At 42.5% G+C, this 12683-nt stretch overlaps 2 protein-coding genes across 3 annotated transcripts in view; both read right to left on the minus strand.

The window, feature by feature from the left end:
- LRRN1 (leucine rich repeat neuronal 1) overlaps positions 1-12683 on the minus strand; it is a 467756-nt gene that overhangs the window by 251967 nt on the left and 203106 nt on the right. The gene's annotated exons all lie outside the window — the stretch shown is intronic.
- Positions 4340-11172, minus strand: TRNT1 (tRNA nucleotidyl transferase 1). 2 transcript variants are annotated; one of them, XM_069811800.1, is made up of 8 exons: positions 11026-11172; positions 10749-10896; positions 9266-9459; positions 8618-8756; positions 8243-8369; positions 7815-8008; positions 7376-7626; positions 4340-6067 (listed from the first exon to the last, which is right to left on the minus strand). In XM_069811800.1, the coding sequence occupies exons 2-8, from the start codon at positions 10894-10896 to the stop codon at positions 5819-5821; spliced, it is 1302 nt and encodes a 433-aa protein (XP_069667901.1). In that variant the 5' UTR covers positions 11026-11172; the 3' UTR covers positions 4340-5818. The 2 variants fall into 2 exon arrangements, with proteins under 2 accessions (XP_069667901.1, XP_069667903.1); XM_069811802.1 differs by having other exon boundaries at positions 10749-10864; positions 11026-11151.

Here is a 12683-nt window from a genome sequence, read left to right on the forward strand (position 1 = left end):
AACAATTTAATTTTTGAGTAAACTCCCTGTTGTTCTTACTCTTCCAATATTTTCAAAGCAGACACACTCGAGGTGGCTTAGCTGCCAGAGGAAACTTTGCAGGGATTTCCTGGGTACCTGCCTTGTTCGTGGGTGCTGTTTTCCACGCAGACTGTGCTGCTGATGCAGGATTATTTCGTGGTGCAGAATTTTTTACTCTCACTAAAGCTCTGCAGCGTGCCATGAGCTTTCCCTTTCCCCTGTGTTTTACGACCTCTGTGTCTTCTGAGAGCTTGGATCGCTGTGTGGTGATGTTCCTCGTTACGAGTGTTTGGGTAGCACGAATTCAGGATGGTTGCCACTCTATTGGAAAAGTCCTGCAGTTTTTTCTAAGCATTATAAAAATACCATGAGGACTTTGTGACAATAGCACAGAGTTTATGATGGGCATCGCCACGTCGCTGCTTTACAAAGCTGTAGGCGTTTGGCTATGGGAAAGCAGTGGAGAAGGACAGCTTCCCAGCCTCCTGTTTCTTTCTGTATGGCTTTGTCTGGAGGTAGAATGCCTAAATGAGGCTATAGGATGGGTAGTTTAGGCAATATGCAGGTAGTGGAGCATGCTGAATTGAATTTCAGCCTCTTAAAGAGCTATTGTCTTACAACATTATAAAGAAATTATCTGAAATGTCAAAGCTTTAAATCCTTGTCCTCTTGCTCAGCCCGATAATGAAGGACACTGTTTTAGGCTCTCCATCACTAACACTCTGCCAAGGTAACGTAATCTTTACTGTCCTGCTGGAACTGGAAGCAGCTTTCTAAGGGAGGAAAAGGCGTTATTATACTACAGCCGGTCATGCTCCACAGTGGTCTGTAGGATTTGTTGATGTATTGAGACTTGTAAGAAAGGTCTGTAGGATTTGTTGATGTATTGAGACTTGTAAGAAAGGTCACTCACCTGAACAAAAGCCTCGGTAGAACACTGGGTGCCTGAAGACGTTGTCCCTGATGGGACTGAATCCACAGATAAATTATAACAATAGCTCTGAAATGGAAGCATGTTAGATGACTCCCTTAATCTGAGTGCTCTCCTAGAGAAGGTAGATAGAACTTCTAGAGTACTTAGAGGACAAACTTCATCTGCCTCTGAGTATCGTGCCCCTGTCTCCATAGGGACACAGTTTGAGTTTGATGCTCTGTATACTTTTTTCCCCACCCACTAACGCCCCCAGTTCCTCGTGTAGAGGAGCAGAAGGGTGGTACTGCCATCAAAAACTACTTGAGCCCAAATCCCTCGAGAGTCTCCTTGAAGTTAATGAGTCGTTTATGGCTGTACCATATGGGGAAGTAAAATAAGGATAATAATCCTGCTTTCATGTTCAGCCAGATGAATTCCCCTGCACAACTTAACTTACTTGTATTTATTGCATGAGCTGTAGATACAGGAGGCATCACTCTCCCCAGTCCGAACTGGGACGAGGTCTGGGAGGGGTGTGAGGCATACACTTCCCAGACTGGCACGAGTCAGAAATGCTCGGGAAGTAAAGAATAGTTCCCACGTGTGCTAGCGATGTTTCTGGATGTGAACCTGCTCTGCTGTGTCACTGTGTCTGCAGTGCCCGGCCAGCCCCAGCCACGTGTGTGGGACGGGGTTACAATCCGCTTAGAGACCCCCGGGGCAGCAGAAAGCCCTTCCCGCGGGAGCAGGGACACCGAGGCAAAGACAAAAGGAACAATATTTTGTGGCTCACAGCCATCCATTGGGGATCCCAAGGGTGGCACGATGCTTTCCTGACTTTTTCCAGCTGCCTTTTTTTTTTTTTTTTTTTTTAAGCTGTCCCGGAGCAGCCTGGCTGGGTGAAGCACACTTCATGGAGTCAAAGAGCAGGCACAGCTGCTGGTCCTGCCGGAGTGGGCTGCTGACCACGGCTTCCCTGCTCACCCGGACCTGCCGGGTGAAAGAGTCCCGAAAGTGCTGCGGTTGTTCAAGTGCCACGTGAGGTAGAGTCTTCTATTTTATTTTCATTGACAAAATGACTAGACAAAAGTAAACACAAAAGAGGGAGAAGCAGAGCAAGCAGGCCAGTCCAGGCACGGCAGCAGCTCCTAAACTTTATATATATATTTATAAAAATATTATATATATTAGATGTTTATTATTATAGTATATATTTTTTCTGTATGTATATATACATGGATTTGTATGTGTATATAAGTGTGCGTACACACACACAAAAACAAATAGGGGGATATATATATATAGATATATGTATATATATGCGCGCTCTGTCTATGGCTACTAAACTTTATTTTTTTATATATAAAAATAAATAAAACTATAATGGATTATAATAAATAATATAGTAAAGTATATATTATTAATATAGATGATAATAAAGAATATATATTATCTATATAAATATTATATCTAACATATATACTTATGTATATATAAATCCATGGCTCCTAAACTTTTAATGTGCGTGTATATATATAATATCTACTATAATAAATATGTAATACATACAAATTTATATAAATATTTATATTTTACTACATATTATTTAATATTGCTTATATATTTATAATATTTCATATGTATATTATTTATTATAGCATCTATTATGTTTTATTTATTTATTCATGTGCAGTTTAGGAGCCATTGATAGATAGGTATATCATGTATGTGTATGTATGTGTATAAACCCCCCCCCCCGAATCACAGGGCTCAGCAAAGGCCAGCGAGGCCAGGCAGCGGGCGCAGCTCCTGCGGCTCCCTCCACACAGCGCCAAGGTCTGGGGGCACTTGGGGTAATTTTGTTTTCCTCTTCTTCCCTTTGCTTCAGGCCCGCGGTTTATGGGCTCTGCGGGGAGAATTAGCCGTGCCCTTTCCCCTGAAAAGGCACCCAAGCCAATCCGGCCTTTTAATCATTTTTACAGACCATTACATCTTGAGAGAATGGTAAAACCCTTCATTAATCCTCAGAAGCCATCTGCGACAGAAAGCAGTTTGTATTATTTACCATTTTGCCCTTCACAGGCGGTTCCCTCCCGGGGCGATGATGAGGATGGGCAGGTGTGGAGGGGACAGTGCCTGGGACCCCCCGAATCCACAGGCTTTGCTCTGCAGAGGGGCTGCATTCCCCTCCTGCTGCTCCGGGCTCCAATTTGAACGAGAATTAGCTTCACCCGCAGGAAAAAGAGTTTGGTTCATTATTCTTTGCAAACTTTTGGGATACGTCCCCCTCCAAGGAGAAGAGGGCGAACGGGAAGTGTTAAGTCTTTTGTTCTTTTTCCAAGAAACCCAAAGAGTGATGGCCTTAACATTGATACTGGCAGCCGGTTTTGGAAAGGGCTGTCGCACTGTGGAGCCAGGAACAGCTACCAAACAGCAAAGCCACACAGGTTTTTCTGATGTGTAACTTCTTTAATTAAAACACATTGCCAATGTCATTTAATTAATGAAGTAATCCATTGGAGAAGAGTACTTTACTGGACCATATATGTATCAGACTGCCTCATCTCTTATCATCTCCCAATCTGATGTTTAAAGAGTTCATACTCTGTAAGTTTATTCAAACACATCATTTTTCCAGAACTCAACCTGGTACTGCTTGCTTAAAATATGCTATTATTTTGATTTAATGCAGTTTCATTTTACTAGGGTTTAATTTCTTTGGACTATAGTAAAACAGAGATGCTCAACAGACCAGCTAGAAACCTCAAGCATAACATGATTTTTAAATGAGCTATTTGAGCAAATGTGCTAACTACGCTGAATTCAAAGCAGGACTGTTTAATTAAGATGGTTTCAGAATAATATCTGTGCTGTTTTTCAGAAGCGCTGGAGACTGTAAGAGTTTCAAGCTTGTGTCCTTAAAAATCCTCCCTCCAAGTGGAGTTCTCGACCCCGACAACAATTTTGGGTAACAAAAAGTGTAGTTGGTAATATTTTACCGCCTCCACAGACATTGCCTGGAAAGATGCACTTTTGTGAAGTGCTCTTTACAAGAGTCTACTATAGTACTAAATTTTATTACTTGTCTCCCTCCCAAGATTTCAGTAGTTCAATAAACTGCGCAAGGAGGCTTCAATTTAATTATGTAATTAAATCAAACACCATCATGTTCCTAGGAGCTTTGCCTTATTAACAGAGAAAAAACAGCACTTTTTTTTCTTCCCTTGCTGTCTTCCTCAAGTTCCTAAGTACCTTCAGAATGATTTATTTCAAGTAATGGACTTCCTAGGGAAAAAAAAAAAGCAGCTAGGAAGTTAGCTATATGAAAGCATAAAATGCCCATTTTTTGTGGCACTGCTCTGGCATTGCTGCCATCTAGTGTTGCAAAATGATATCTGAGGAAAATGAAACCCAAACCATTTTATTAGTTACCATGGTTTTGTAGGAAAACTTAAACCTGCAATAAAATTTATATACACAAGAGATGCTCTCGGTTAGAGCCATCCCTTTGTTGTTTGTTTTGTTGTTTTTTTTTTTTAAAGCACACCAAAAACCACCAGGGTTGCTAATACATGTTCATTAAGACCAGCCAGAACAGCACTGCTTCAAAACCCAATCTTCTACAGCAGCAATTGATGGCTACTGTACAAAGAGAATCCCCTTTACTTCTCATACTTTCCAAAATGTTATTAATTTTGAAAGGGCAAATGATTTAGAATTTCCTTTTGAGCGGCATTCAGAGTGCATTTTTAATGTAGATCTGTTCAGACAGAAGAAATGTATGGATAATTAACACAGAAGCAACACAGGGAAGAACCTGGTGTGATAGCAGTAGGGATGTTGGACTTCTTCCCAAAATAATCCTCCTGCTTTAAACAGAATGCTGGCACATCAGAGAGGTGAATGCCTCTGGGTCTCACTGCTGCGAGTTTACAGGAAAAGATGTGTGGAGAGTTACTGAAGGCACTGGCAATTTCTCTAATTTAGTGTTAGTACTCTGAAGGTGATGGAGCTACAGGACTTAGCTCAGGTTCACACTGTTTAGGCGCACCAACACCATCACCTGAATTCTATTTGTACCTCCTCCCTTGGAAAAAAAAAAAGGAAGGGAATCAAGAGGCAACTACCAGACACTGCAGGGGGGAAAGGCAGGGACCCTGGCTCTACCTCCCCCTCTACTATTAACATTAATAGTATGTTTCACACAGGAAGTTGAAAACACACTGTAGAACCCCTTCACCAGTATTCTACAGATTTAGTTACTCAGTGATAAACAAGTTACTGAAAAACTACTGAAGAGACAAGAAGTTCATGATACTGACTCAGCTAAGTCATCCTCTTAATCTAAAACTGATTCTGGAATTATGGAAGATAAAAATCTTTATAGAAAAAAGACTTGTTTTGCATGGTAAGGCTCTTTGGGAACTGCTGGAGTGAGTATTTCAATCTGGTACCTAGCTTTAACTACAAAAAGAGTTAGAGCTCATTATTTCTAGACACTTTGTCACTCTCCTAGGCACAGAAAACACCCATGATTTTATCTAGAAGATAAAACCACTTTTTTTCTTTTTGATATAGCAAAGTCAGAATGAGAAAAATCCTGGTGTCACCTCTAATTACCCAGAGTCAAGATAAAGTAGTTAAATATTTATCATTAGAATTCAACAAAAAGAGGTAGACTGTGGAACTTGGCAAATACCATTTTACATTACTACAAAATTAAACTTCTCCTTGCAGAAATTACAAATTAGTAACAGAACTGTGCTGTCTGAAGATCTTAAATATGACAAATGCTATATTGGCTGTGACAACACTGATGGAGTATTTACTGGTATCTCAGTTACACTTAGAACAGGGCACAAAGTTCTCTACTATTATTCAATTTTACAACTTCTTCAGGCAACTTAACAATTCTTCTTTATCCATATGGTATCCGCTCTTCTTCCATTCATCCCGTAGCTGCTGTAATGCTGTTCCAATGTCTTTTCCAGAAGACACACCCATTTTTCTTAAATCATGGCCACTAACAGGAAAAGAAGGAACAGTCCATTGCTGCATTTCTCTTAAAAGATGTTCTTCTCCTTGGTATTTTAGAAGCTCACAGATCTTGGCATTTGTATTAGCTTCCCTAGACTAAAAGAAAAGAAGAAAAGAAGAAAAGAGGATGCACTATGAAACAGTAGAAAACAGCTCAAACTGTGCTCAACATTGCGTTATTCCCATGACATCTTATTAGGCAACATCTGGACAACAAGTTGGAGCTCTCAAAGTGAGAATCTCTTCTGCCTCACAAGTTTTAAAACTCAGTCCTAACTTAGAGGCTCTGTGTGATCCTTGGGGACTTCTTGAATTCCAGGTAATAGCCGTAACCATTATCTTCAACCTCCACACTGGAGAGGAACTATTACCTTTCCCGTGAGAGACAGGCCTCACTGCAGACACTGCTGTCTCTCGCCTTCAGTCTCAGGTACTGCAATAGAAGTGCAGAACTTCAGCTGAAAATTACTTGAACTTTGCTGTGGAAGAACGTCACAGTTTGCCTACTTAACAGTACGCCTCACAAAGAACACATACCGATGCTCCAGGAATTGCACCGGCTTTCAATACGCAATTCAAGGAGCTGAATTTCACAGAAAAGAGCTGGAGTCTCTTGAGGTCCAGATCCTGTGTCATGTTTTAATGCAGAAGGGGAGATCAGCTGGGACAGTACAAAAAACTGTCAGTCCCTAGGTATGTTCACAGGAAACTTCTGCTTCAGATGATTAAATGTGACATTTTTCAGCCTGACTGAAAGGTAGGCTTTTAAATACAGTCAGAAAATTGCTATGGAACACAAGGTGCTCAGAACTGCTAAAAACATGGTGGGGTTTTTAGTTTGTTTAAAATAATGTCTTAATTTAAAGCCTCAGTATTTTGGATGGCAAAGAAAAAAGCTTTTGAACCCAAGTAGAAATGTCTGCTATTTATCCTCTTGCAAAACTAAACTCTACTAAAGGAAAAGAATCTTTTTATAGTGAAGTTTCTACTTTATGTTGCAGAGACATGCCAGGATGTTTACAATAGCTCGTTAATTTCTGGTCCCCTCTCCAGAGGAAAAACAAAGGGGAAAAAAAACCAAACCAACCCACTCCACCTAACTGGTATTGATAACACACAAAGATATTCTTCCAGTTACTGTGATGATATTAAATGGGGAGCAATCCAAATTTGGCTAATACTTTTTGTCAGTACATCCCATCTTTCTGATGAAAATATCATAGTCTTTAAAACGCTGGTAAAAATTTGCCTAAGATCAGTAAACAAGCCTGCCGATGAAATGGCTCTTACTTGACTCTTTAAGGCCCTTTCTTTCCACTAGGCATCGTCATCCCTGCTACTCTGTAAAACTGGAAATTTCATTCACTGTGAAAAACAAGGTAAAGCAATATGAAATACACTTACATCCATTATGAAGTCCTGATAGGGTCTAAGCGGTTCCGGACCCGTAGCTTTGGTTAACTCTTGCCGGTGCTTCACTAAAAAAAGGCCAAGGTTTTTTTCTTCTTTTGAGATTTTCAGCCTCAGATCGAGGTTTGTGACATCATCCTTCACCTTGAACAGTGACGTCAGAACAGTCATCGGTTTTGGACACAGATTTTGAATACTTTTAGTGACTCTGTCAAATTCCTCTAAATCTCCATCAAGTGGTAGTCCTAAAGGAATACACACAAAAAACAGTGCAAGGAAGAGTGTTAACAAGAAATGTGGATGTTAACACAGGGAAAAAAAATAAAAATCTGATTTTTTTCTGGATAAAAACAAGTTTTATCTCACTTTGCCACGCTGCAGTTCTGTTTGTATATGATATAGGAGTAGGAAATATATCTTCATTTCACTTTACCTATATATTGGGCAATATCCAGCTCATACATAAGTCGAACCAAATGATTTACATGGTTTCCAAGAAGAATTTTTTTCAGTTCCACCCAAATCCTTTCTCCTGATATTCCAGCCAAACCTTTGGCATTTTCTTTAATTGCTTGCAGTGTACTAGGTTCATGATCACCAGGTTTTTCTGCGATTCTTCCATAAAACCTGCCCAAATAAAATCACTGTATGTTAGACTGAGAACAGTTATTCCATTTATTACTGCTATTCAGATAATCAATATCATGACAGTGTTAAATATTCTAATTTATAATACTAGAGGAAACTTAACAAGATGACAATTACAACACTTTTTACGTCACTGATCTCTTTTTGCATGTTTCTGAAACCTTCTACAATGCTTACTTCATTTCTTTATCTAGGAAAGGCAAAACCTAGTACCTGAAATATCTTAGGATTCGTAAATAATCTTCTTGTATTCTCTCACTTGCCTTTCCTACAAATCTAATTTTCTTGTTTTTCAAGTCTTCATATCCATTAAAAAAATCATACAGCATCCCATCCAAACCTAGAAAAGGAAAAAAAAAAAGAATATGAATTTACAAACATGATTGGCACAATTAAACACTCTCATTTGAAAATACAGAGGACAAGTTGTGCGATTTGACCTGGTTTGTCAGATCATCTCACATACTTGTACAGACCTTTCAGCTGATAGCAGTACAAACAAACAAAATTGAAACAGACTGAGATAATTTAGTGGCTTATTTAAGAAATCAATGTTTCATCTAAATATTTGCTTTTGAAAGAATTTACCTAAAAACATGGAATTGACAGTCAGATCCCTCCTTTCAGCATCCTTTTGCCAGTCAGTGGTGAATTCAACCTCTGCATGCCGTCCATCGGTGACAACATCTATTCTAAGAGTAGTAATTTCAAAATTCTGTTCATGGAGCTGAAAATCCCACAGACATTGTTACTTCAACACAATCATGTTTTCTTAAAGAGCAGACAATCAAGAAATACAAACACTTGAAAACAATCCTTGCATTATTCATTTTCTAGATAGCCTGCAGAAATCTTCCTGCAGAAGATGGAATAAGAGGCAGAGGAGCAAGCAAGGCAGAGGAAGCAAGACTTGCGAAATCAGGAGCAAGAAACACTAGGATCAGCTTCCCCACATTATCTGAACATGTGGGCGGCCTACATTATCTTTTCTAGTGATAACACAGCAGCACAAATGGGTTATGCAGAGGCAATATGCATAAAAATATAGTAATTAATTGAATTCTACAAGCAAAAAGTAATAAAAAAATAAATCACTCCATACTTTAAAGCATGGTCTCATTTAAACTCTTACTGCAATACTTGAACAAAGAAGGAGCATACTACCAGTTTTCTGTTGGTTATGCCGCACATTCACAGGTACAGTTAGAAAAAATCCAAGTCAAATCATAAACTAACCCTGGCAGTAATGGTTCCATGTTTTTCTCCTTTGTTATTGATCAGACGAACACCAGCAGATGTGAACATTTCCTTCATCTCTGCTGGTGTAGCTGTAGTGGCAAAATCTATATCTTGTGGTGTCATTCCACTTAGTAAATCCCTCACAGCACCTCCTGCTATTCTCAGCTCATAGTTCTTCTTCTCAAACAATTCTAGGAAGGAAAGGAAAACCATAAAGCACTCTCTCAAATAAAAACCATAGCACGCTGTCAGCCATAACCTACCTTGTCACAAATTAAGGTCATAGATGTGGGAATACACACTCAAATATGCAGTAAGCAGCAAGTATGTACGTACCTTACACCTTCATGTAAAAACGCACAAATTAGGTACACAGCTGAGCACCCACATGCATTTTCCCAGTCATTTTTGATACATTTTTCTGCGGCATTTCTGATAACCTAAACATTAACAGGTTGCTAATTGATACTGGGGGACTCTGGGCTGTGGAACATTTTCAGCAGTTAGCAGCTGATCAGGGAAAAGCACTTAGTTTACTTATGGCAGAGCGCAGTGAACCGGGAATCCCAATTTCTTCAGGCACAATACCCCACAACAGCTGATAAAAACTGAGCTCCGCCATGTCCTTTGAGTAATTTTGAAGTTACACTGTGTCCTGGTTTTGGCTGGGATAGAGTTAATTTTCCTTCCAGTAGCTGGTACAGTGCTGTGTTTTGGGTTCACTATGAGAAGAATGTTGATAACACACTGACGTTTTCAGTTGTTGCTAAGTAGTGTTTATACCAAGTCAAGGATTTTTCAGCTTCTCATGCCCAGCCAGCAAGAAGGCTGGAGGGGCACAAGAAGCTGGGAGGGGACACAGCCAGGGCAGCTGACCCAAACTGGCCAAAGGGGTATTCCGTACCGTGTGGCATCATGCCCAGCATATAAACTGGGGGGAGTGGGGCTGGGGGGATCGCTGCTTGGGAACTGGCTGGGCATCAGCTGGCGAGCAATTGCATTGTATATTGCACTTGTATATTCCAATCCTTTTATTATTATTATTGTCATTTTATCATTGCTGTTATTATTAGTTTCTTCCTTTCTGTTCTATTAAACCGTTCTTACCTCAACCCACGAGTTTTACTTCTTTTCCCAATTCTCTCCCCCATCCCACAGGGTGTGGGGGCAAGCGAGCCCGCGTCTGCGTGGTACTTAGCAGCCGGCTGAGGTTAAACCAGAGCTGAAGAGCAGCACCCACCTCCCAGAACACAACAGCTACCCAGGCCGCCCTTCAGCACCCACCACCGGCCCACAAAAGCCCCTCTCCCGTTTCCCCGCTAAGGGGAATCAGGGGCTGCGCCTACAAGCAGCGAGAGGACGCAAAGCGCAAAGCCTGCATTCGCCGCCCGGCCTCTCCAGGCCGGCATTTTGGTCCTCCTCAGGCGGGGGGACGCTGCTCAGGCCCACACACCCCCACCCGGGGCCCGGCCGCACTCACCTGCCACGCTGCGGAGCCCCGGCGTGAAGAGAGCCTGGAACTGAGGGGACTGCAGCTTCATGGCGCCCGGCGCTCGGTGCCTCAGCCGAAGCGGCGGGAACAGCCGCAGCCCGGCCCTGCAGGGCAGAACCAACACCTCAGCCCACATCTAGGGAGAAACAACGACACGACGCGTCAACCGGGCCGGGCCTCGGCCTCCTCCCTCCCCTCACCGCACGGAGGGACCCCTCCACCACCACCACCCGGTCCCCCCGCAGGCACAGCGTCCCGCACTCACCCGCGGGGCTCCCGCCTAGGCCCCCCAGCAGCCGCCGACTCCTGCCGCCCGGACTCGCCCCGGCGCCGCCCGATGAGCTCAGCGGCGCGACGCGGCCCGGCCCGCCCCGCCTCGGCGGGAAGCGCGGGGCGGGCGCCGCTGAGGGGAGGAGGCGGGCGGCGGTCCCCGCTGAGGGGAGGGCGCGGACCGCGGTCCCCGCTGAGGGGAGGGAAGGTCCGGGGCGGGCTTTGGTGGGGTCGGTCAGGCGGGCAGACCTCGGCCGAAACGGGAGGGCGGGTGGTGTTTGTCCCGGCAGAAAGTGGGGCTATATGTAATGGAGTTATAGGAAGGATGAGAAGGCTAATGACTTACATTCATTAACAGCCTGGACTGCAAGTACAGAGAAGCCTATTAAATATGCAGGTGACACCAGCTGGGAGAGGCGAGTGCTTTGGAGGCTAAGACTAGAATTTAAAAAGTTCTTGACAAACAGCTGGAAATCGGGTGCAGTTCAACACGGACAAGCTCTCAGCTGCATTTAGGCATTATCAGCTGTAAATTACTAGCTATAAATAATCAATTATCGACCGATTAGGTGTCTGTTCCGCAGTAAAGGATCTGGGGTTTTGGAGGGTCATAAACTGAAGAGAAAGAAACAATGCCAGGCACTTGTGAAAAAGGCACCCCAGGCCACCGAAAAGCAAGTGTCCTCTGCAAGACACATGAAGTAATCCTTCCGCTCTGCACAGCGCTGATAAAGCCTCCGCTCACACACACCGCGTCCAGCTCCCATACTGCACTTAAGCAAGCCATGGAGCAGATGAAAAGAAGGCAGTACACAGCAAAGGATACTACCAGAGCCTAAAAAGTACCAGTGAGGAAACAAGTTAAGGGAAGACTTGTGCAGAAATGTAACATGTTAAGGCTTCCACATGCTCTCCAAGTCCTTTGGGCTGGCACTACAAGATAATGACAAGTAAAATTCAGGTTAGATATCAGGGAAAGATTTCAGTGTTGGATAGGGAGGCAGTGGAGCAGGCGCCCAAGGACTGAAAGAAACTGTCACCAGGCATCTATAGACAAACATCAACCAGGGATGACAGTCGTAATCAAATCCTGCCATCAGGCACAGAGATAAATTAGGTGACTTCCTAAGGTCTGGCCAGCCCACGTGTCTCTGAATAAACAGCTGATTACTGGGCAGAGAGTTTGGATTTGATTTTCTAGGGGAAGAATAAATTGGGGTATCAGCAGTGGTCTGTCGGTAGCTGGCTATAGGTTATTTCTTTGCAGTCAGTCATTAAACATTTCTGCTCTTGGAAAAGTTATTAGAGAATTATTAGACTATGGTATAGAATTAACCCTCAATAAATAAAGTAGAACCATTTCTGGGCTAAACTGTGTGCTTGTATGGAGCCTTCCATCCTGTGGTTAAATCTGTAGTTCCCTTTTTCAATGCATGCTTGTCTAACTTATCATCTGCCATCATTTCTGAAGTACCTATCACATTTGTACTTGAAAGACAGCAGTTATAAAAGAAACCCACAGGGAGATGACCCAGAGGACGTTTGAACAAACAGAGCAGACTCTTCACAGAACTTTTGAGACTCTGCAGGTAACCTCCTGGGATATCTGTTGTGGTTTGTTTTTGTCTTGTTGTGCTTTGTTTGAAGACTGCA

This window comes from Haliaeetus albicilla, chromosome 24 (assembly GCF_947461875.1).
Source record: "Haliaeetus albicilla chromosome 24, bHalAlb1.1, whole genome shotgun sequence".
Lineage (NCBI taxonomy): Eukaryota > Metazoa > Chordata > Aves > Accipitriformes > Accipitridae > Haliaeetus > Haliaeetus albicilla.

Bases quoted from the DNA above. Each gene is read 5' to 3' on its own strand.
- TRNT1 (XM_069811800.1), bottom strand. From the start codon at position 10,896: ATGTGGGCTGAGGTGTTGGTTCTGCCCTGCAGGGCCGGGCTGCGGCTG. The intron at 8,757-9,265 runs GTTAGTTTATGA...TGGGATTTTCAG, and splicing joins ATGGAACCATTACTGCCAGG to CTCCATGAACAGAATTTTGA. The intron at 8,009-8,242 runs GTACTAGGTTTT...TTATTTGGGCAG, and splicing joins CGAATCCTAAGATATTTCAG to GTTTTATGGAAGAATCGCAG.